A 25,237-nucleotide genomic window follows, 5' to 3' on the forward strand; every position below is an offset into this window, starting at 1 on the left:
ATGCATGTTTGTTTTTGGCCTCTAAGTCAATAATTTTGCTTTGTTCACATGTATGTGCTTTCCTAAGTATCACATATCAACATGCATGTAATTTATGACAAACCAGAGGCAATCGTACCATTGTAGTGGGAGTGTAGAGTCTGTGTACACTGTGCTAATGGGAATTTTTTGATCTGAATGTAATTAGCCTAATATACTGCAAACTATATCAGCAATGTGTGTTAATATTTTAAAATTCCTATTTTGTGTTTTATAGTTTTACTTTTATTTTACACAAAATAGAGGTATTTGCTTATTACATGTGCAAGGTTTACTTCCTACTTAGTACATCACAGTAACTAGGCTGTATGCTGGCCATGTTTTATACTGGAAGCCATATGCCCAAGAAGGGTAATATCTGCTCAATTTTAAATGAATTCACAGAATTATAGGACCTGCGACAATATTCTCCTAAGGTTAACAGCACATGTGTGGTCTTTGACTTTTTCTTCACTGATCCTACGGAGATTTTCCAGAAAGTTGGAAAATTTTCTTGTGAGGTAGCGGGTATATTTAAACACACCTGTTATTACCTTCTAAGCTATGAGCCACATCCAGATTATTACAAGCAATGCTTGGAAACTGGACAGGTCACCTCTTTATTAGGTTATTTATTGGCAAGTTTGCTGTTCTTTTTATCACATTGCCACATTGTGTTGCTCACATCCATTGTAAATGATTAAAATCAATATGACACATTAGGCACGTACAAAGGTTGCATACACATTACTGTTTGGAAATTGTACAGCAAGTCGATGTGTGTACGCTAGAAATTCACAGTCCTTTCCCTTTATAACTGCCCTTCTTATCTTACTAAGAAAATAATAGCCCTTGTCAAATGTCAAGTTGCGCATTCATATAATTTATGAGCTACTCATTTACTTATTTAATTGGGATAATACAACTGTACACATTCTAAAGTACTTGTTTATTTCTTCCTCTCTCCTTTCCAGGCTTATGGCATTGTTTTTATTCGAAAGATCAAGCACAGACACACTCTTGCCAAGAACTATTTTTCACAGATTCCAGAGATGGCACCATTTCTTCATCGGGAGAAATCGAATCAGATGCCTGCAGTTAATGATCTGGTTATTAGTAAACCTATTACTGCTGCTTTTCAAAACTAGACTATTTTCTGCTTACTTCAGTATGTTTGTCTTTTCCGTTAAGTGCCTTTATTTTTTCCCTGCTGGGTAATTCAATGATAGAACATTTTCTGATTCCAGCTATGCTCAGTACAGTTCTCTGGATCCTGTATCCCTCACCCCCAGACATAGAGCTGTAATTGTAACATTACCAAACTTAATATAAAAAGTTAAATGAAATTAAAAAAAGTCAAGATGTGTATTTCCATTTCAGATAACACTACTCAAAGCATTATTTTGATGAATTACTACTGACTTAGCCAAGTGTTGATATCCATTATTTAATGCAGCATTTCTCAACCTCTTTTCAGTCATGGCACCCTTTGAATGTATGCAAAACCCCGAGGCACCCCAGTCTACATTGTAAAAACGCTAATGTAAATATGTAGAAAATGGCATGTGGTCTTGCCCTCCCCCAAATCAATATCACACCCTTATCCTAGATAGGGTTATGGTATAGATATTATACCAGAGGAGAAACAGTACAGGGGAGGCTTCTTCAGTTAATGATCACTATAATAGCCAATTACAGACTATGTGATCAGGAGCCAGTCCTGCCGGTTCACAATCATTAGTACATGATGCGGAGCTGTTGGGGGTGCACTATGGAGAGTGCTACCAGCAAAAACACATGTATGCGAATATGCGGCAGCATGCAAGAAGACCCACCACTCAGCAGGATGGGGTTGAATTGAACCAGAGCTTATCTAAAAAGGGTCTAACTTAACAACAGTACTGATGTACCATGTGGTACCTTCAAATATCTGTGTTAGTCTTCAAATCCATCTCTGTGTCCTTGTGGAGTCCCTTTTAAATTGTAGGTAAATTATACTAGGTCAAACAAACAGGTATTTGATTATTCTGAAAGTCAAGAGTAAGCATGATCACTTCTTGGTGATCATTCATCCATGTCATTTGAATGTCAAATGTCAAAGTCTCTACTGTCCAAGACTCTGGTATCCAACAGTTAATTGATAGTAGTTTAGTGCTAGTTGGTGGTGGGGAAGATGATGTAAGGGGCTGCACAAGGATATGTTGCTACCTCAGTTCAAACTGTTTAAATTGGAACAATTTAATGTGTTTCCCGATCATGTCATCATCAAGTGCAGACTTGAGATTACAATGAAAAAATTAGAGACTTGGGCCTACAGACAAACACCTGCAGTGTTCATCTGGAGCTTCATATATTTAACCAGTTGACATCCGCGGTGTTAAACGCCCTTCCCATCCAGGCCATTTTTCAGTATTCAGCGCTGCGGTACTTTAACTGACATTTATTATAATTGTCAAATACAGTTGCATTACTAAAAATATGAATATATTTAAAAAATAAAACAAAAATGTAAACATTTCTTTTTTTAAACAGTATAATAAATAAAACACTTGTAAATCCTTTAAAAAAACCTAAAAATGATTTAGGTATGCAAATTGCTGAATGTTGGAGGTTATTCAGCCAGGAAATGAAGGTGGGCTTAAGGTAGCTGTTGCAGCTTCAATGGGTTATATTGTAGAGATGCAGGTTTGCAGGGAATTGAGCATAATTCATTCCAACACAGGAGAGAATTTGCTACAAGTGTGGGGAAAAAAAGTAAGGCTGAAGTTTAGCTTTAGGCCCCTTTCACATGGACTGATCAGGAGGGGATCGGTGCAATGACCAGACCCCATGTCCGTCTATGGGAAATAGGATCTGTCGGATCTGACACATGTCCATTTACATTAAATTACCCCCAATCCGGCATGATCAGGTCCAGCAAAACGGAACTCTGTTCTGTTTGTTTTTCCGGACCTGGCCGGAGTCGGGGATAAACAGGTGTAATGGATACCTGTCCGTTTAAAACTCGGCTGCCCATAGACTAGCGTCTGGCATCCGATCGGGTTTGCCTGAAAAACTGACAGGCTGACCTGATCGGACCGCCTGTGTAAAAGAGGCCTTAGGTGTCAGGATCCAATTAAGGGACAGACATAGGTTAGATGTCAGGGAAAATGTTTTCAGGACTAAAAGCCCCTCAATAAGACCAAACAGTGCCAGGCTCCCAGTGTTGAAAATAGAAATGGTTAGTTATTTTCAGAATATGTATTGAAGCTATATTATGTGGTTAGTTTATATTTATAACGTGTTCAGCAGAGATTTTTTTTTTTGATGGGCAGCATCCTGTGTAATTATTTAGCAAAAATTTCAGTTAGAAACCTATAATTGACTTATATGCATTCTTCACCAGCATTAGTAATGTAGTAGTTAACCGGCAAACATTTTAAAGGAGGATTAGTTAGCAAAATATACCTGTTTTTTCAAGGAAAGTGGTTCTTCAGAGGTTATAAACTGAAAGCCGAATCAGAGCTACCTTATTTATGGTAGAAACCTATTTACACTAAACAGTGAGAACAGTGACTTGGTCCTAACCAGATACTACAGATAAAACCAGTTTTCCCCTCTAGTTGGGTAGGATATCCATACATGTTCACTCTGTAGTTCACTTCTACTTGCAAACATGCATCTGGTGCTAGTATTTTTGTTCCTGGCCTGTGTCTGCATTTCAGGGGTGACATCTGTAAGTCACGTTCCTGTACTTTTATGGTCATCTGAAAGGTAAGTAATATATATGATTGGATTAAATGTACCATACAGGGAAATGGATATAGATGTAGATATAACTGGCTGGTTTAGGTTTTTAGTCAGTTTAAAAAACATTCATTAATGACACCCATTTTTTTCATTGTTATGTATTTAAACACATAGTTATAGTAATTGAAAGTGTACCCCTATTGAGCAATTTGCATTTGATTAGACAGTACTTCCATTTCAAATTAAACATGTAATCTGGGAAAAATAAGATTTCATGTAGGTACTTATAGAAGTTAGAATTCAGATTACAGTTGCTTATTAGGAAATTATTTGTTTCATATACTGCAGTATTGGGTTATATTTAAACTGCACTTAAGGACAGAGGAACATTCTGAGACTATAAACTAAAGAGAATATTTAATCTCTTGGTACCTTCAAATAATGTTGAGATATTAATACTAAGTATTTCAGCATGTATAAAGGTCACTGCCTTAACCTGCATGTATTAACCAGTGTTTTATGAAGGTCATTGCCTTAACCTGCATGTATTAACCAGTGTTTATGAAGGTCATTGCCTTAACCTGCATGTATTAACCAGTGTTTATGAAGGTCATTGCCTTAACCAGCATGTATTAACCTGTGTTCATAAAGGTCACTGCATTAACCTGCATGTATTAACCTGTGTTTATAAACCACACTGCCTTAACCGGCATGTATTAACCAGTGTTTATAAAGGTCACTGCCTTAACCTGCATGCATTAACCAGTGTTTATAAAGGTCACTGCCCTAACCTGCATGCATTAACCAGTGTTTATAAAGGTCACTGCCCTAACCTGCATGCATTAACCAGTGTTTATAAAGGTCACTGCCTTAACTGCATGTATTAACCAGTGTTATAAATGTCACCGCCTCAACCTGAAATATGTAAAAATATATACAAAAATCTATTAGTGCAGAGTTAGGTCCTATTGTGTTGTAGGAACATGTGCATTCTCCTGCATGTTACTGCAACGCATGGCACTGCTTGCCACTTGCAATGGTGCAATGCTACTTCATTCTGAATGGCACCTCATCAAACCTTGCCGATGTAGCCGCTCTGTACTGCAGCACATGTTGCTACACACTAACATGCATTTGCGGTACAGTGTATGCTGCCAAAAAAGCTGCAGCTCTGATTTCTGGGCCATTGAATTGTGTTACCAGCCCATTCATTTTGAATGGCCTGCCTATTGCAACGCATGTTAATGCACGTGCCTTACCTAGCCCACCTCAACAGTTAGGTGCAAATCTAGCAGGTTGTGTATAAATGGTTGGACCTATATTTGAGCATCAGTTGTGCCAATTGTGCAAGGTTAACACCATATTTTCCTGGAGGATAATAGTATTGACTTCCAGTCACTGGAAACTATTTTAATTGCACATAGAGGTTGTCCAATGTGTTTGAAAATTCTCAGTGGAAGCAGGTGACAATTTTTATTTTCCTATGGAGAAAGGGAAGACTTTTGCATGTGCATTGCATCCTCCCCTCTACCAAAATGGTGGATCCCAACAACTACACCATATCATTAAAGCCAGACAGATGTCTCACCACCTGTTGTTCTCTAGGATGAAATGTCCACTGCACTGAGTATATCTGCATTATTGTACAGGTGCTCAACCTGTAAATTGCGACTTCAAATACAGTCCCATGTACGGTTGCCACCCGTCCCAGATTCACATGGACAGTCCGGGTTTTGAGTCCTGTATGTGCTGTTTCAGGCCAGCTGAAACCCAGACACCAGTGGCGGAACTATCGCCATAGTGACCCAGGCAGCGGCTATGGGGCACAGGGGGGCCCAGCCAGGACCAGGCACATAAGGGTCCCGCTGATGTAGTGCAGACCGCCAGGGTCGCAATGGCATCTCAGGCTGAGAACTGTCACTGGCGGCTGTGAGGAGGTACAGGCCGCTGTCCAGATCATCTGTCAGTGATCTGTGCAGTGGCGCGTTCCTCCTCACAGCTGCTGCTGAGTCAGTGGCAGGCCAGCAGCTGCGGTGGAGGAGGAGGAGGAGAAGGCCGGCGGTGGAGGAGGCTGACAGTGGATTGGGGCTGACAGGTAAGAGGTGTGCAGCCCACCTGAGATCCTGCGGAACCCACCATAGAGTCTATGGTGTGCTCTGCAGGGTCACTTTCACACCTCTACAGGGTGTCAGGTGGGCTCTGGTGGGCTGTGCCGGGTCTATGGTGGGCTCTGCAGCAGTGAGCGGGACCGTGTTCTAGAGGTTGGTTCTTTTTTGGAGGGGGTGGCGGGGGAGTGGTTGGATGGGGCATACAAAATGTTGCTATGGGGCCCTGTGATTTCTATTTACGCCCCTGCCAGACACAGCACAAACAGGACTCAAAACCCAGGACAGGTGGCAACTCTAGTCCCATGGTGAATGTCTGAGCCCAAAGTTTTCCATTAATACAGTATTTATTAAGATTCTATTGAAAAAAAAAACCCCCCCACAAAAACAACAAATTAGTGGGAGCTACACTAGAGAAAGCTGATATGGGCCTTAAAAATATTACACTGATGTTTGGGGCACAGCATGAAATAGACTAGCTGTTATAGTTTCTAGCAGCAAATATGAGCATCTGTAGACACCATATACACCAGCTGCCAACACACTTGGGAGATGCGGGGAGCTCCAACAGGATTAATAGGTTTGACCAGGTACTGTAAACTACTGCTCACTTGAGATAAGAGTGGTGCATGCTCACAGAGTACCAACGTACATGACAATGTGCCTAACTATTTAGAAAAGGTTTTCAGGTTATTTTGTATTGCCCACATTTAGTGCCAAGCTATAGAGATTTTATTGTGGTTGTGTATAACACTGACGGTCTCATTGCTCTTGACTTTGCAGCAATGTTCATTAAATGTCAATATATACTTCTGCAATAATGCTTTAGCTATGAATTTGAAAGTCTGCAATGCCTGTGCAATACTTGTATCCTCTTTTCCATCGGCCATCCTCTTGTATAGCTTACCTCATAGGACTGCAGCTATTTATGGAATTTTCACTGAAATGCAATGGTAGGGAACAAATCAGGAACACTGCAGAATCAGCATTTAGAAAAAGAATATACTGTCAAGTACTGTACACCATGTTGTCAGTGGGTGAAAATATGAGCATTAATGCATACCGAATGGGAAACAGGAATAAATTGGTTTTCAAACCAGTTTATTCTAATGTCCTAGGTGTGGATAAGAATTTTTTTCTGTGATTACATAAGTTGCGCATTGCAGAGTGTACTTTTTGCTGTAGCCATAGTGGCTCTTTTTAAATGTGAAACATCATTGAAATAATTTGTTCAATCTGTTGGTGTATATATCAGTGACTATGGGCAGCAAGGAAAACGATCAGTATTCTCTACACCATTAATACTATTTTGCATTACAAATCTTACAAGTATCTTCTGTTTCATATCTTCCTTGTTATACCATCGTATATATATCTCTTCCATTGCTGTTCCTATGAATTGGTTTCTATCAATGCTCTTTCTAGAATAATCTGTTTGTTACAGCAGGTATACTAGAAAGCCTATTATTATAGGTTGCTCATTCCAGTAAAAATGAATACCTCTGAGCATTATTACACTATATAACCAAATGTTTGTAGACGCCTGATCATCACATCTATATAAACTTAGTGGACATCCCATTACAAATCTATGGTCATTAATACTGAGTTTCCTGCCCTCGTCCTATGGCAATACCATCCTCCAGTCTTCAGAGAAGGAGTTGCATAATAAGTTTGTGTGCTCATTCGGCCAAAAGAGCATTTGTAAGGTCAGTTACTAATAGACTAGAATCTGCGTTCAAGTTCATCCAAAACATATTCAACAGGGAGATCAGGGCTCCAAGCAGGCCACTCATTTTCCTGTACACCAAATGTGTCAAGCCATGTCTTTATGGACCTGGCTTTGCACACAATCATTCAGAAACAGAAAATTTCCGCAAACTGTTCCTACAAGGTTGGATGTCTGTGTATGGTGTATCATTAACGGTACCCTTCACTGGAAACTCCCCAACCCAATATTTGTCGTTAAATTTATTGGGGTCTTCGCGTTTCTTGAGGTCTATTACATGCAGAATCCAGTGATGTACATACAGGCTTGACAGAGGTTGCTGTTGCAACTGGGACTCTGCTCATGGGGGGGGTCTGAAGAGCACATCTAAAAAACACCCAAATGTAAGGCTGAATGTCTTTTCCTGGAAGGATGTGACCTATTGTGCAAGGTGAAAGGGGTTATAGGAGTTTATGTGCAACAGTGGTTATGAGAGTTGATAGTTTTGGGTAGATAAAGAAATAGGGTAGGCATGTTAGCTGCCTAGTTATAGTGGTTAAGAATGTTAAACAATGGGCACAATACTGAAGCTTGGAGGGGCTTGCTTTATATATCCGGGACCAGGTATGTCAAACTATGCTACTTGAAGTACATGTAAGAGCATACCATACTTTTGTGCAGAGATAATAATTATGGTTTTTGGATAATACATGGATGGGCTGAAACATTCCGGCATTTTTTTTCCAAAAGGACGTCTACATGATATGTGTATTACGTTTTCATATTTCCTGGATCTTCATTGTTAAATATCTGTTTTTATTGTTGTGACTGCCTGCCATGTCTTGAACTGCAAGGTGTGCAGTATGATAAATGTTACTCCCAGTTGAGGGGACCATCTGGTCATGTGGCCGTGCCTTTCTTTTGATGGAAGAAGTTCATAAAAAATGCATGGCACAACATTCCTATCAAATTAATTTTTCATACGCATTCTGTATTAAAAAGAGGCCTTGTATGCTCCCTTTTTATATCATTCTTCATAAATTCATTGCTGTGCTGTATGGGTATAGGCCAATGTAGTTGGATCTGTATGTGCGTTATAATCGAAATTAATCGATTTTAAAAAATTTCGATTAATCGAACACGAAGATTTTAATCATTACCAGCCCTAATATAAATATATATATTTTAAGTAAAAGAGGCCTTGTGTTTTACATTTTATATAATTTTCATAAGTATTCTGTATTAAAAGGACAGTCAAAATTATACCCTTTTATTTTATTTTTATAAGTAAAATGTGGACATTTTATATAAGTTCAAAAGCAGTCTGAATTAAAGGAAGCCTAGTGATATTTCTTTGTATATCAAAGGACAAATGTTACCCTTTTTGTAAACTTACCCTACTTTGCTAAGAATAAAACTCGTCTCTTAGTATTATCTTAGTATTATCTGTACTTTAGATGCGGTTTCCCCAGAGAGTTGGCTGTGCTGGACGTTATGCAGTTAATGTAAAAAGTAAATTTTTAGCATCAATATGTTTGCAGATAATTATTATATCAAATCAGTCATGATGTAGCTCACGATGTACTGAGCTTTGGGTCACAGGAGGAGGTTAGTATATGTCCTCCCGTGACCCTTAAAAGAACTATGGGGAAAAACACCCCATAGTTCTCTTTTAAGCCCTCTAATGTAAACGCACATAAGGTGTATCTAAGCTGTTAGGCAATGATTGAAACCTAACTTCAGAGTCCTAAGTTGTGATCTTTGTGAATTAATTACTCTACAGTACAGGCAGCTAGACATGTCACCGATGGCTGGTTTTAAACCTCTATTAGGGCTTTTGCACTTGGACGTATTTGGGAGCAAATACAGGCATATTTGCATCTAGCGTAAGATACACCGGAATTTGCATTGCCTGGGAGCCACAGCTGCTATGGTTCTCAGTCCATAGTAATGTATGGACAAAAAAGGCTGTACCTGGGTGTACACCTGTAAGTTCCGGCATTTGCATGCGCATGCACATTTGCTGAGACAGAAGTTTCCAAATGCAAAGCTTCCACGTTCAGAAATGTACTCTTGTGTGTGCGCAAACACCAGCACCGGAGTTTTTGGGTCTTCCGGGTACAGCATTTCACTAAGCATCTATTTTTTTTTGTAGCCTGTATCTGTTCCTTGTATCCTTAAATCAGTTTAACTAATTCTAGGGGGAAAAAAAAGCACACACATTGACTGAATTAGTTTAAAGCAGTTCTAAACCCCTTACCAAAACAGTTACATTCATGGCATGCCTCTGGTGATAACGGTCACAGTTGCCAGTGTGTATATGTCATCTCTCAGCTGATCATTCGAGCCCTCAAATGACTGCTGTCCTAGCTGGTCACATGTGTAACATCATAGCAACTGCAATCCAAATAGAGGCTAAGATGGCACATTACTCAGCTTTCAAAGATAGGAGGGTTTAGATCTGCTTTAAAACAATGGCACACATAAATTGTAATTCTTCCAGTATTTGCTAACCAATATGGTGACTAGTTATTAGTATTTCATTAATACAGAATACAGAGCTGAATGTATCCAGAGGTGCAAAAAACAGGATGGTGCAGATAAACCTTTTATGTCGACCTCCTTTTAATCTGCTGATAATTAATTCATATCTTGCCTTACATCACCAATATGCCAAAAAGTAAATTAAAATATTTCCACTTCCTCATAATGAGACCCTTTGTTAGACAACAAAGAAGCAAGTTCATGTGATATAGAACTGCCCATTTATGCAACAGTCTAAAGTGCGCATTTGCTTTTCATCCAGCATTGTCCCAGTCATTACCAAGTCACACTCATGTCGATTGTTAAAAATGCTAAGACTATTGATTGAAAGGGACGGGGAAAAGACATGTTACAAAAACATCATAAATATTTGATAAGCTCAGTGGGAGTCACCCCCCTTAGGGTGTCACTGTGTTAATGAGATTTCACTAAAGGTCAGACTGAAGCTAGAACAAGTAAAAAAAGGCTTAACCTTAACATGTAGACATGCCACAGGTTTGGTCCAATGTTATAAAGCACATTTCTATGGAAAAACCCCCATAAAATACAGAGGTGAATCATGATACATAACTAGGTATTTAAATGTGTCTATTGATTAATTTTGAGTGCATGGTTTGAAATAAAGAAATACTTACGGAACACAAACCTGCTGGTGACAGCATAATACTTCTGTTTGGTTCTGTTTGGTATATAAACAAAGGAGGCTTTGCAGTTCAATCTGACCTTGTAGTGGATAGACCCAAATCCTCACATACTGAGTGTAACTAGTTCATATCATTCATCACATGCACTTTTGTTATGCACATTAAAAATACCAAGACTGGAGGCCATTATATAATTGTAAACTTAGAGTGTATGTATGGCCAAAACCGTTTTCTTTTTATTTGTAATAGAATGGGGAATGGTTACCCTCTGTACCACATTCCAGGAAACCAATTAAGATTCTAACAAGATGGTGGAAAATGCCAACTGTCATCCATAACTTTTCCCCAAACATTGCTGATCAATGCTGGCACAGCAACACAGATCAATGCACCCTTCTCCATGTGTTCCCAGTCCTGCCCAAAATTGAGGAACCTCTGCAATATGGTAGGGGGGGCATCTCAAATACTCACAGATTTCACCATCCCAGATGACCCCCTCCTTATTTTTTCTAAATCTCTATTGTGTCATCTCCTCAACATTGCCAAATCATACATACGACTGTGTCATGATTAGGGCACTGGGGCACCAAGAATCGTAAACTCCGGGTCTTGCAGAGTAGTATATTGTGACAGAGTTGGGAATGTGCAGGGATACAGGCCTCTGAAGATGCAGGTACCATGTGACCGCACAATTAAACGCAAGTGTGCAAGAGTCGCAGGATCTAAGGAGCCGCCTGGTCTGCACCAGAGCCACTGATGGTGTGGATGTTGAGCTGCAGGGCTGCTCCCAGGTTGCTGCTCTCTGACACACCCGTGCAGGCACAGTGCCAGTGGGTACTCAGGAACCACAGCAAAGCGGACAAGACACGGGGTGCATACAGGATACAAGGTACCGAAAGAGGCACTAGAGGGAAGACACAGGGGACATGTGTGACACAGGGATCAGGTAACAGAAGGTAACACACAACAGGTGTACCCACAGCAACAAGACGTACACAGGGACAGCAGAGGGGAATGTACAGGAGAAAGGAGGGAGGTGCACTCTAGTGCAGAGCAAAATAACCGCAGGAGAAGGAGGAAACCCACAGCAAGAGACAATGCTGTGGAGAGAGAACACACAGCCACAGCAAACCAAAGGTACACAGACAGAATACACAGGGAAAACAAGAGCACTGCAGGAAATGAAAACTCAAAACAACAAGAGCAAGCAAAGACACTGAATAGAAGGTATACTCAAACAGCAAACGCCACAGAAAACAGGGAGGTCAGGCTACTAGCATGGAGACACGTTACTTGAATGCTAAACCACAAGTGCACAAGCCATTTAACACCTAGGTTTAGGGCGGATTGCCAGGAAATTGAGCAGCTCAGACAGTGGGGAAAACCCGGGGCGCAGGATCAATGTACAAGGAACTGTGACAAACTGAAGTGGAGGGACCACCACCCTCCTACAATCTCCCTCCAACCACGTTCCCTCCTACAATCTCCACATGGTTATACAAGGTGGAAGAAACCCAACAAATGTAGGAGGGTAATCCTCTTCTTATAAAACAAATATAGACCGACAGGAAACATGGCTTTTGGATTAGTTTCACCCTCTTGGATGAAGGAAAACCACTCATGTCCCAGTATTCTTTATCCCCTTTTTTCTCTAACTTTACTGTTCCCCTTTCCCACCTCATATGCCTTACTTGCCTTCCCCTTTCTCACACATATCTCCTTTGCTCCTTTGCCTCCCCCCTTCCCTTCCCCACCTCCTATCCCTTACTTGCCTTCCCCTATCTCACACTTATCCCCCTAACCTCTTTGCCACCACCTCCTATCCTTTACTTGCCTTCCCCTCTCTCACACTTATCTCCCTAACCCCTTTGCCCCCCACCTTCCCCACCACCTATCCCTTACTTGCTTTCCTCTTTCTTACCTCTTTGTTTCTTTTCCACCCTTCTCAGTCCTCTCCCCTAACCTTTTCCTCCTCCACACACCCATTTTACTTTACCAGCCTTCCACTTTTCCCTTCTACCCTACCCCACTCTGCTTTCCTGCAATCTTCTGAGTTATCTGTTTTACCCACTCTTATTGTTATTAGTCCCAACCCTAAACCCTGTGTAATCCACAGTTATTATTCCTGTTACAATTTATATGAACTTTAATTCAGACACCTTCACACATCTATTGTTCTTAACTTTAACTCAAGACTGTTCTTAAATAACAAATAAATACATATTTATGTATGAGATCTTTAACGGCATTGTTACAATGTTTTGTGAATATTGTCTCCATTACATACAATGCTGAAGTCTGTATCTGTTTGCATTTAACTGTTAATTGTACATAGCTCTGGACCATATAAAATAAAAAATCAAACAAAATAAGAAGGTGGAAGGATTGGAGCCTCTATCAGTTTTTTACTGCTGTCTTGGTCCCTGCTTGGGAAATTCAGTCTATTTGTGACTACTATCTCCGATAGGAAAATTAATGGGAGAACTAACATTTTGGAGTGTTCACACAAGCAGGAAATAAGGGAAATCTTAAAATGGCTAAACTTATGCTGGTGTTAGCTGTCTAAGAGTGGATATCCCTTTGTTTTAGTGAGATCTTCTATGACTTCTGGCTGTTTTTCTGGGACAGGAAATAAAATGAAATCTCCCTGATGGGACAGAGACAGAAAAAACATTATCTGCTCTTTCCATCCCCACCACACACACACACACACACACACACACACACACAAACTTTGCCTCTACATACACTTTATATACAATAATTTTAATAACTTGTACAACACTCCAAATGTATTATTTACTACTATAACTTCCATTATGTGGTCTGTACTTTTCCACTGTGCTATACAGAGACCTTCTGTCGTATTGCTGTGAAACCATTCTCTATAAATTATTTTGCAGTATATTCTAGTGATCTTTGTTTACATGCACATGATGATGCTTACTGATCTACTAATAGAAAAACCCCAAACAAATCAAGCTTTTTATTTTATTTTGTTGGTTTGTAACACAAAGAATATTCTATATGGAATGAATGATGGCTCTGATTTCCGCTATTACCTCAAGGATGCAGAAAATGACTGGCATTGTTTGATGCAATATAACTTGATTATAAATACATTAGTGTATCCAAGCCACAACAGTCTAATCTTTACTCTCTCTCTCTTTACCTGGAAGGAACAAAAAAAAAGATTATAATCACTGCAATATAGAGTATAGTGAGCATTGTTAGAGACATCTCTAACATACAGCAGCCGTCCATCTACTAGCTTGGAGAAGGGAGGAGGGAGGAAGGAGAAATGGGGAGCAGGGATCAGGGGAGAGGCTTGCCCTGCTGTACCAGTGTGTTTGTGGAGACACACACAGCTTACTAGCCACACATAGCTTCATAGGACCCTGTAAGGGAAAGGAGCCACCTTAAAACAGGATACCAGGGCCAGTGCTCAGGGGTCCAGATGATTCTGCAGGAAGCTAAAACCTTTAAAACATCAAGGAGCAGCATCCATTGTATGTGATTTATTCTGTAAATCTGTTTATTTTTATAAATACTATACACAACACACAAGAAGAAACTTTCACGTGCCTTACAGGTACAGGTAACACAAAGGTAATCAAAGATAGGCACAGGTCAAGCTACAATAGACATAGGGGTCTATTCACGAAGCTGCCGTAGGATCTAGCCGTAGCTTCGGCCGATCCTTTGGCTAGCTTCGGCCCCAGGACCCCTTCGGATCAGTAGAACCGAATGGGTGCTGTACGGGCTATTCACTATAGCCCGTACAGCTCCCGAACGTGGTCGAGCCGAACGCATATGCCTCGGCTCGGCTGAGCCGCGCTGAAAGCCAAAGCTGGCCGAGCTGTGTCAGAATAGAAAAAAAAAGAAAGATTTTTGCCCATTGGAATGCATTGCTAGATATCTATTGGCTATTTCAATTTGCAATAGCCAATAGTAAACTAGCATTGTACCCGCCCTCTGCTGCAGTTCACAGGCTGATTTCAGCCGATATATGGCTGAAATCAGCCATACCAGCCTGAAGTGAATAGCCGAACAGCTATAATTGTAGAAATTATAGTATGTAAATGAAGTCCAAATAAGAAAATTACATTGAAAACAGAGCAAAAGGAATGGAACGAGAATTTTTGGCCAGAAAAAACATGCGTATATGATGTTGAACAACAATGGTGAACAACAGCAGCAAGGCAGGAATAAAACGTCTTTAGTCTAATAGGGGGATACTAGAACTCCATTACATTTTTATTTTTATTTGTGTCTTGCAGACTTTTATTCCTGTATGGTGAAACTGTTGTTAACAGGACAGGAATTGAGGTTAAACTTCTATAACGTAGCCCTGGATATTAGGATCCTAATCCTTCCCCATGCTATACAACACTAAAAATACTTTGGCTTGACAGACGCTTACTCTAATAGCTGAGCTAGCCTTCTCCTTTTCTAATCTAATGTTCACTAAGCATCTGTGACTTTTGAAATATCATGTTCATCTTAGCTTCATGTAAGTTATGAAATTCCATAATACTTTTTGCCATAAAAAGACTACTTTCAGAGCAGGTTCTCTCATAGAACAGTTGACCGTAAGCGGTTTGGCCTACTGTGTCTAGTTTAGGATATCCTTACTACAACTTCAGGCCTGATTCTCTTTTTATGCAAAGAAGTAGCTCTAAAAACAGGCGTTTGGGGGTGTTTGATAAAAATTAATCTGCATCAGCAGTGACTGGTCCTTTTTAAAGGTACCAATAGGCATTAGGTTGCATCCTGCTGAAGTTCTTAGGTTGAGATTTTAGGATTGTCTGTGGGGTGCTTGGTTACAGCTGTATAAATCCTTGGCAGAACTCTGCTGTCGGGAAAACCTATTGACTAGATTATCATTTTTTTCTAGTTGATGAATCCCCAAGACTTGACAACATTGTCTGCAAGATACATAAACATGCACACTTATGGTATATGCTAGCTCTGAAGACAAAACATTGTTTGTGTGTTACAGCTGATTAGTTTTTGTCATCTGATTTAAGTGGGTAGGTATGTTAGGTTTGGTGAAAGTTTTCTCACCATTTCGTAGCCTATGTACGAAGATGACATCCTGCTGCTGAACAGATGACAGATATCCTTCACCGGGTGAGTATCAGAACTATCAAAAGACCAATTCCATAGGAACATAGAGATTTCATGTTCCTTCCGCATTAATTAGTCTAAACACTTCTCTGATTTAATGGAGATGTTCTTAATCACATCGACAGGGAAAACAAGTTACAATGATAATATAAATAGTATCAGTACCAGTATGCACTCAAAAACTAAGACAAAGCTATACTTCAATTCAAGAACACAGCAAAGGATGACAAAGGCATTTGTAACCCAAACTCATCATTCAAACCTATGGCTTGTTCAGGCTTTAAATCCAGTAGGTTTGGTGGTGCAGTAAGATATTTTCATGGTTATTCACCCATCTAATCCTCATTTTATTATACATCTGTTATTTATGTATTATTATATTATCTATAGTCAGACAAAATATGTTTGCATTTGTGTTTTGCCAAGAACAATACTGAACAATCTTTTTTAATGTGGTCTATTCATATAGTTATAATAGTTATTATGGGGTCTATTCACTATGCTGCCGAGGGCAGCCGAGTGAATGACCGATCAAGTTTCTGAACGTGAAGTGTTACTTTGTTTTGTTTTTCTAGTGTATAATCCTGCTAATGCTAAAGGTATATTCATTGTAACTTCTGCTTCCTTTTAATGTGATTAGAAACAAAGCATTGCCTGTGCATATCAAACTTAAGTTGTTAATACATGGGAGAATTTCCAGCTGAGTTGGCTGCCAATGTTGTCTTTATGCATGAGACCCGGACCTGTTCATTTATTGGTAATCCTTGCAATGCAAGTTATTAACTGCCATCTAACATTTATTGTGGTTCAAATTAAATCTAACCTAAAAAGTGAAAAATTGTTGTGAAAACCTCTTGCTTATGTTCAAATGGATATAAAGGGGATGTGTACAGTTATGATTTGACCACTTACATTTGATTCAATAGATGAGGCACTGTCTATATTTGGATTATATTTGTGACAATGTGTGACTGTGTTTTAGAACTCAAAATTAAATCTTAAAGAATTAGCCTATGCAAACATTTATTAAATCCCTTGTGTACTCTATTGGAGAGAGCTCTGTGCTTGAGTTCATGGGTTGCCACTCCTGCTGTAACCTCTATGAGGTGCCCTCACTCTCCCTCTTGGTTTTCTTTTCATATTATGGAGAATGTTACAGAAGGGGCTGGAACAAACAAAAGTGGGGAGGAACCCCCAAAACTTCCAGACGGACAGGGACAGAATGGAGAATTTTGACAAGGAGGCGTTAGAAGAGATATGGAGCACACTAGCACACCAGGCTCCTCTCATAACTAATTATTACTTATGGGCAGACTATCCTTTTAATAATAGGGATGCATAGCACTTATTGGAAATATTTGTTATGAGTCGTGTCTCTGAATTATTTCACACAATCGTACATTTCATGTCAATTATGAATTGGAAAACGTTTTGAGACTTCTGGCTAAAGGATTTAAAATTTCCCTTTGAATTCCCTATATATAAAATAACAAAAGTCTTCAAATTTTTTTCATGAAAGATAATAGATTATGTTTAGAAACAAATTGGCTTATTTTATATTATTAGTATGTCCTTCTATTGAAAGTAATTTCATCTTACTAATACAATGGAAGGTCTGACTATCACTCTCCATATAAAAACAGCCAGTGAAATGCATAAATTGGCAGCCACAATTCAGAATAAAAATGTCCATCATAGGCTTACCGTGAGCACATACTATGATGGAAAGGACAAGGACATTTTTGGCTGACCACGCACTAAGCAATTTCTTGGGTAACAAGGATCCCTAATGATAATGTCATTTCTGGCAAGTTAACATATAAACTAGAATGATGGATCCTTTGTGATGAATTATCTCTCAATCATCCATATAGATGTCTGAAGATCAAATCTATTTTCCTAGCAGATTTCATTTTATAAGACAGGGCAGCAGAATAATAAAGTGTGCAAATAGCATTTTAAATTACCTGTCCTACAATATAATGTTTGTATAGGATATTGAAGTATACTTTATGCCCAGTGAGAAATGTTTAGCTATTGCAGGTGTAAAGTATAGAGAGACAGTGTCATTTTGTGCTAAACTATATGGGCAATGTAATTTTATGAAGAAACCCTTAGTTAGCTGTACATAACTGTTCACAAAGATCACAAACAATATATTTTAAACAATGCTGGACACTTCAAAAGCATAGACGCCTATAGACAAACAAGACAAGCAATTTAAATGGAACCCTGAGCAAACAGCTAAATACTAAAAAGTCAAAATACATGTTGGTTTACTGATTTACTTGCCAGAGGATTTTCAGTTCTGTGCAGGCAATCATGTAATTTGCATATGTATGCCACTTGGCAAAACCAGACAAGAATAAGGCAAGCCTATATTTACCTCCCAAAAACAAATATATTTTACTTTCCTACTGTCTACTAGCCACACTCCGTAGTAGCACTGATGTCCATCACACCAACCTCTGATGCTGTCCCTACAATCATTCTAAGAAAAAATTGACTTTTCAAGAAAGTCCAACTTTGCAACTGCTTACCCCCATGTGAAAGTGATCAGGTCTGTCTAAAGCTGGCCATACACCTATAGATTATCTGCAGATTTTCTATGGTCAGATGGGAAAAGTGCAACAGATTCCTCCATCTACACTAAACTGTGTGGCTGGAGGAATCCCACTGGGCCAAGCTTCAGTATCTTGCTAGTCGGCTCTGCTGGCTCTCAAAAGACCTGAACAATGGCCTGCATCTAATCAGATTGTTCAGGTATTTTGACACCTGCAGGGCCGAATAGCAAGATACTGAAGCTTGGCCCAATGGGAGATTGCTCCATCCACATAGTTTAGCGTACATGGAAGAATCTGTTGCACTTTTACCATCTGACCATAGAAAATCTGCAGATAATCTATAGGTGTATAGCCAGCTTTAGATACTGATCAGTGCTTTGTAGGAGTGCAGGGAAGTGTGAAGTGTTCCTTATCTCTGCAAGTATAACAGGGCTGATAGCAGTGGGGAATAGGGGCGATAGGCAGCAGTAAATTTAGATACCAGAAGATACCAAGTGAATGGTGTGTTTGTATGTGTGCAGATGGGGGGGGCTGATTTTTCTTTTGTTGACAGGTTTTGCAATCTCTAGGTTCTGTCATTTCCCCACAGTGTTTTCATATGAAAGTACTAAGGCCTCAACAAGTGATCCCTTGCATACAACAACTTTATTCAGAGATTTACAAAATCATTTTTTTTTTATTACTCTAACATGCCAAAAGTAAAATTGCATTTTAAACATGCTGAAAAATCTCTGTCTTTTCTACAGTAAAGTAATAATTGGCACCAGATTTATTTGATTTGGGGTTTGAGCAGCAAGAATAGGCAGACAGATATTTCGTCACAGCAGAATAAAGATCTAAACCTTAGGCTTTTTCTTTTGCAATGTGGAAAAAGCCATTTGTATGTATTCAATCAAAAGCTCAAACAAACACATGACCGCAGTACACTTTGTATTCTGTTTCTTCATAAATAAATAGTATTTTGTAGAAACATCATGCTTGATGGAAAGAGGGTTTGGAGATTTTAGCATTCATTAGAGTTAATGTGTTTTGTCTATGTTTATTAAAAGCAGAATGATGTATGCTATAAACATACAAGCAGTTTTCACCAGCCCGGCTCCTGTCTTGACTGTTTATATATCAACAGAGATTGGAATGGCTGTATGTGTCAGTGACAAACAAAACTACTCGGAGAGTGGGACAGGCGTGACAGGTTTAATATTTATTTTGGCCCTCTGTATATGTCTAGAAAGTCAATAAGAGCATGCACATTGCTTAGAGGAGTTCCTATAACCAGTTGTGTCAGATCTTGGTATTACCTAGTTACATATAATTCACTTCCAAGTAATCATAATAAAGGTAACTTTTCTGAACCGCAATTCTTTACTAATCCACTAAACAGTACAGTACCGTGCTAGTTAATGTCATTTTGAGTTACTAGAATTTTAAACACAGTTTGAAATGATTATTTAAATATAATTTGATTTGTTTCCCTGCTTTATTTGGCATTAATTTAGTTTTGTAGTGAAAGTGTTACCTAGAGGTAGAATACCTATGGAGCTTTGTTGTGGATATCTTCCTCTGCTAATCCCCCGTCCTTGCCTATCCCTCTGCCTATGTCTGCTAGAATTAGGACTTTAGGAGTGAATTAGGACATTCGGTTAGAATGTTGAATGAGCAAAATCAATTTCGGAGCGTCTGTTCGACTTTCTAGTCGTCGGTGGGGTCAAATTGAAGGAGCATGTTGGAAAATATTTCTCAATAGAACGAAATACTAACATTGAATGTGCTTTTCCTTCAGGAAATTCCATTTGTTCCAAAATCAAATAAAACAAAATTTTGAAGGACAATCACCAAGTCTGTGATGGCATTATCGAACGTTCCGCCGGGATTTATTGTATCTACCCATGTATACCCTAACTTAGACTGGTAGACATAACAGTGGAAGCAGTGAATTGAGAAGTTGGATAGCAGAACTTTAGAGTGTGGCTCAGTCAGTATTACTTTAATGCGTCAACTCAATGGGGTTTGTTTACTAAATCAGTATAGGCTGTCTACTTAGCAAAGTGAATATTCACCCAACCATGTGCTAGAAAAAAACTTGTCTATTTATTTTACTCGCACATGATTGGGTATTCAAAGTGAACACAGCCTTACCTTATTCACTAACATACACTTTCACCTAGCAAAGCAAATTAGCCTTTTTGAGCATTTACTTTGCTAGGTGAACAGCCTTTTAGGTACCTAGGTAATTGGTAAAAATTCAATTTGCAAAGAATACCTAATCCCGAGCAAAGAAAGTAAAAAAATAAAAAACAGTATTTTTGCGTGCACATGATTGGGTGATGGAAGTCAGCAGAGCTTCACCTCATTCACTAAGCTAAGGGAAAATCCCCCTGCAAAGTACAAATTCCGTTGCAAAGTGAACTGCTTATTTGCCTTTAGTAGATCAACCCTAATGGCAACATGGACATTTCCCTAACCCATAACAGCCTGGTGAAATATGATTGTCTAGTGTAGGTTACTACACACTATTACATTTGCAAAGTCATTATAAACTAACATACAGTACATATTACTGACTTTCTGTTTGCCTTCCTGTTTATCTGTCATTTCATACATTCCTTAGGGTAAACAAAGAGTTCTCAAAATCAGTGTAGGTGTATAATCCATTCCAACCTGCCTTGTAGGGAAACATGTGTGAAGCAGATATACTGTATAAAATGCTAATATAATTACACTTATAGGATCTAGCACTACCAACATGGAATACTGATTTTAGCACCCAAGGGCAAGTATTTAAAATAAGAATTTGAAGGCATAAAATGGATAAACATGAGAATTATACATTTGCATTCAAGTGGCCTGGTTCAAAGCATACACTTGTTTGCTATAAGGAAGGGTGTGGTGTGGTGTGGTGTGAAGGACAGCGGAAGATACATACACACTTACTGGCAGCTTCAAGAAAAACTCTGTCATCTTCCTTTGGCTGTCCCATACATGGCCGAGGAAAGCAATCAATGTGAATCATTTGTTAAAACCAGACCATGTAGAGGTGCTTTAAGCGCTTTTAAAAAGCGAGTGGTAATTTATATATATCGCAAGGACATTTTTTATTAGGCTGGAAAATCTTTTGTGGTCAGCAACTAGTTATTGTCTCTTATAGTGTAAAAAAAGGACCAATGGTTGTATTGTATGTGCCATATCCAAAACAGGAAAGTAAAACCCAGTGCCCATCTACTTTTTTATGGGCACCCGGAGGTTCCCTGTTTAAAGGACAAATTCAGTGGCAGAACTACTGCTGGTGCAGCCGGTGCGGCTGCACCAGGGCCTGAGACTGGGGGGGGTGCCCAGGACCGGACCTCACTGGGCCCCCCCACAGGTGGAATATGGGGTCCTGCACTTTCAACGTGCTTCTCAGCAAGGGGGTGGGGTCCTTTGACTCATCGTTATGACTTCCGGCCACGTCCCTAGTAACAGGAGGCGGGAGAGGAGAAGTGTGTGTGTGTCACATGCCCCACCCCTGCACACCGTCTGGCTGGGATGTTGTGAGGCTTTAGCTGGGTGAGCAGGAAAGAGGCTCGGGGGAGGAGGCGAGGAGCGGGAAGGATGGGGGGTACGGGTGTAACTGCTCACTGTGTGCTGTTATTTCATTTAATTAGAAAAATGGATTATAATAGGGAACTTTACACTCTAATGTTGCCTATTATAATCTATTTATTTGATTAAATGATTACAGACAGGGCCACCATAAGGGGGGTATGGCCGATATCCATGTGAGGGGTCTGGGCAGCCTGGGGGGCCCCTTACATGGGTATTTGCTGTACCAGGGGCAGCATGGCAGAGGTGACAGGGGAGGGAGTGGAGGAGGCTGGGCCCCAGCAGCAGCAGGTAAGAGGAGTTGGGAGGAGGTGCTATGAAAGGGACCCCGGTGACGAGCCCACCTGAGATCCTGCAGAGCCCACCATAGAGAGTCTCAGATGGGCCGTGCAGGATCTATGGTGTGCTCTGTAGGGTCACTCTCAGGTGGGCTCTGCGGCGTCTCAGGTAAGTCCTGAGTCCAGTGCGTTGCTAAACCCTGAGTCCAGTGCATTACTAAGCCCAGAGTCCAGTGCGTTGCTGAGTCTTGAGTCCAGTGCGTTGCTGAGTCTTGAGTCCAGTGCGTTACTAAGTCACTAGCCCCCTCAATACAATATACTGTGTCACATACCTACCCCCCACAGGTCCTTACTTACCTTCTTTGATGACTATGGCCTCCTGCATTGTCTGCAGCTCAGCCAGTAGCAATGTAGTGGTCTGCTGCCCACACCTGTACACTAACATTCCCATATACTTGAATGGGATCTGCCTGTCTTATTTAGGTCTTTGGGATTTTAGTGCACAGGCAAGGGCAGCCGAGCACTAGATTTTTTTTCCTGGAGGACTGCAGATAATAATTGATTGATACAGCTGGCATTTCTATTGACAAAAACTTTAAAGGGGTAATTAAAATAGAACATATTAACATCAACAAACTATTACAGGCACAAGGGTCCTTTGAAGTACTAGCAAAAAGGCCTCTATGCTTGCAGCATGGTGACATCTTTCTACATCTTTCTACATAATGAAACTCCCATTCAGGACTGCTACAGTGCTCCTGGAAATATCTAATACTCAATATATTAATACAGTGTATATTGAAGAAGCTATATCTTTTTTTCTCTTAATACATAAAGTAATTTTGGAAACCAATTTGTTCTATAGGTAACACAATTCTTATATGATCTGTAAATGCTATATGGCTCCTGGAGTAGACGATGGTATTTTGTGACAATAATATAAGTTATCTTTTACATAGCTGTACACTGTCTTGTTGTTTCAGCTCTGTGTGGGCTTCAGCACCAGCAGTAAATGGAGGACACATTACATTAAGTGATGAATTACATGGGTTACTTCAAGAGGTTGTATCAAGGAAAGGATCTATTGTCATTTTCCTCCAGGACACAGTATGTATCTAACTGACATTACAAGCTGAAATTCTTCTGTAATAGGATTACTCTGTGAATGTTTCTTATTTTGTCTCTTTTCAGCTAAGCATGGATGACATCACATATTACAGCACAGTGTCTGGAAGTGAGAACCCACTGTATAATGTGCAGGCAAGTTTCTATACACACTTATTAAGGTGGCACAGTTTATATAAATCACATCACACATCCTGTTTTAAATGCCCGTTCCTATGATGCACCTTTTCTCTACCAGATTATGTCTATTTTTGGCTTTCATGCTTTGATTAGTATAAAATTCGCCCACTAACATAATTTTTTTTTAAAAACAGACAGATATATCAAACTTCCCCAGTGCTCAATCCAGCTTGTCAGCACAAAAAAGATGAACTCAACTGTTTCAACAAGTACAGACATGTCTACATGTCCCAGTTTTAGGCCGGCTTTGCATCTATGCTTTGGCACAGTACAACATGCATCATGAGGCATCCATTTTCAAAGGTGCCTCAACACACTAAAGGAACATACCTCCAATGCACCTGCAATGTATTGAGGTGCACTGTGCCTTGAAAAACATTGAATTGGCTGCTTGGATGCTCAACTCCATTAATGCACTTTGTAGAGGTGTCTTGACATAGCCGTGTGGCTTTACATATATTTGCAGTTATATGCAACTAAAAACCAATGTTTCTAACCTAAATACTGATCCAGTTAAAATAGGCTTTTTGTGCTGACTAGCTGGATAGAGTGCTGGGGAATTTTTGTATATTTTTGATCAGTAGTTATGGGTACATAGTGGGCAGCAGGGCAATCCATATAGTGAGGCAACCTGAGACTGTTACATCAAGGGGCATCTCATTGAGAGAGAGGTAGGTGTGTGGGTGGGGGGGGGGTAGCTGCAGCATCCTAGGTTGCTAAGAGCTCTTGGCAACCTGTGACTCTTTGTCCAGCTTCCTGCCCCGCTTGCTGACATCATAAGTTGACAGGGAGTTGAGCAGAATGCTCTGGCTGGCGTTCTGTTAAGCTCTTGGCAGCCAGTGACGTCAGTGAGCTAGACGGGACGGGACCGGACCAAGGTGATGGCTCTCGATCCATCTAACACAGTCGCTCTCATCCTACCGCATCCAAAAGCACCCCCCTCAGCACCTGCTGCCACACAACCCCCCCTTCCCCGCTGCCTCAGGCGACATTAAGGATAGGGACAGCCATGGTGGGCAGCATGGGTAGAAAATGTATAATTTAGAAATCATATTCCATATTTTAAAGCAAACATGTCACATGTGTCCCAAGATCACAGCAGGGGCAGGCTGAAACAATTTAGAAATCAATTTTTAAATGTAAGTTAGGACTACTGCATAATAGCCAGGTGAAAGGTTTCACTCGGGATCCCCATTACTGTAAGAATAACTTACAAATAATAATAGTTTCTTTTCTTGGAGTTGAAGACCATTTTCTTCAAGATGTCGTTGGATATTCACATATAGTGAAAGTATATCTCAACAATGGAAATGTATATTTATGAAACATTTTTGAGATGTACTTTCATGCCCCAAGTGTGGTCCATTAAATTTGTGCAAAATTTCTGTGGTCCTTAAAGTTGTATAGCTAATTGGAATTCAATGGTTTAATTGGATATCTATATCCCAAAAACACTGGGACCTATAACAGGTGTGGCCAGAGGCGGCTCTTTAATTAGGCAAATTAGGCGGTCGCCTTAGGCCTCGCGCTCCCGAGGGCCTCGCGGCCGCCTAATTTGCCCTGCCGTCACATTACCTCACAGCCAGGTAATGTCATGAGCTCTTAGCCCTGTCGCTGTCAAACAGAGACTCTC

General features: G+C 40.0%; 2 protein-coding genes across 2 annotated transcripts in view; both read left to right on the forward strand.

Moving 5' to 3' along the window:
• IQUB (IQ motif and ubiquitin domain containing) overlaps positions 1-1,353 on the forward strand; it is a 31,532-nt gene extending 30,179 nt beyond the window's left edge. Inside the window, exon 12 of the mRNA XM_018557734.1 lies at positions 993-1,353. Coding sequence (XP_018413236.1) covers positions 993-1,166 — 174 coding nt within the window. The 3' untranslated portion in view covers positions 1,167-1,353. The remainder of the gene's footprint in view (positions 1-992) is intronic.
• A 2,253-nt stretch (positions 1,354-3,606) lies between these two features.
• Positions 3,607-25,237, forward strand: part of LOC108788042 (V-type proton ATPase subunit S1-like) — a 60,375-nt gene continuing 38,744 nt past the window's right edge. The window contains exons 1-3 of the mRNA XM_018557771.1: positions 3,607-3,771; positions 23,283-23,406; positions 23,491-23,559. Of these exons, the coding sequence (XP_018413273.1) occupies positions 3,674-3,771; positions 23,283-23,406; positions 23,491-23,559 (291 nt within the window). The 5' untranslated portion in view covers positions 3,607-3,673. The remainder of the gene's footprint in view (positions 3,772-23,282; positions 23,407-23,490; positions 23,560-25,237) is intronic.

The sequence above is a fragment of the Nanorana parkeri genome, unplaced genomic scaffold (genome assembly GCF_000935625.1).
Source record: "Nanorana parkeri isolate BGI_ZX_2015 unplaced genomic scaffold, ASM93562v1 scaffold301, whole genome shotgun sequence".
In the NCBI taxonomy this organism is placed as follows: domain Eukaryota; kingdom Metazoa; phylum Chordata; class Amphibia; order Anura; family Dicroglossidae; genus Nanorana; species Nanorana parkeri.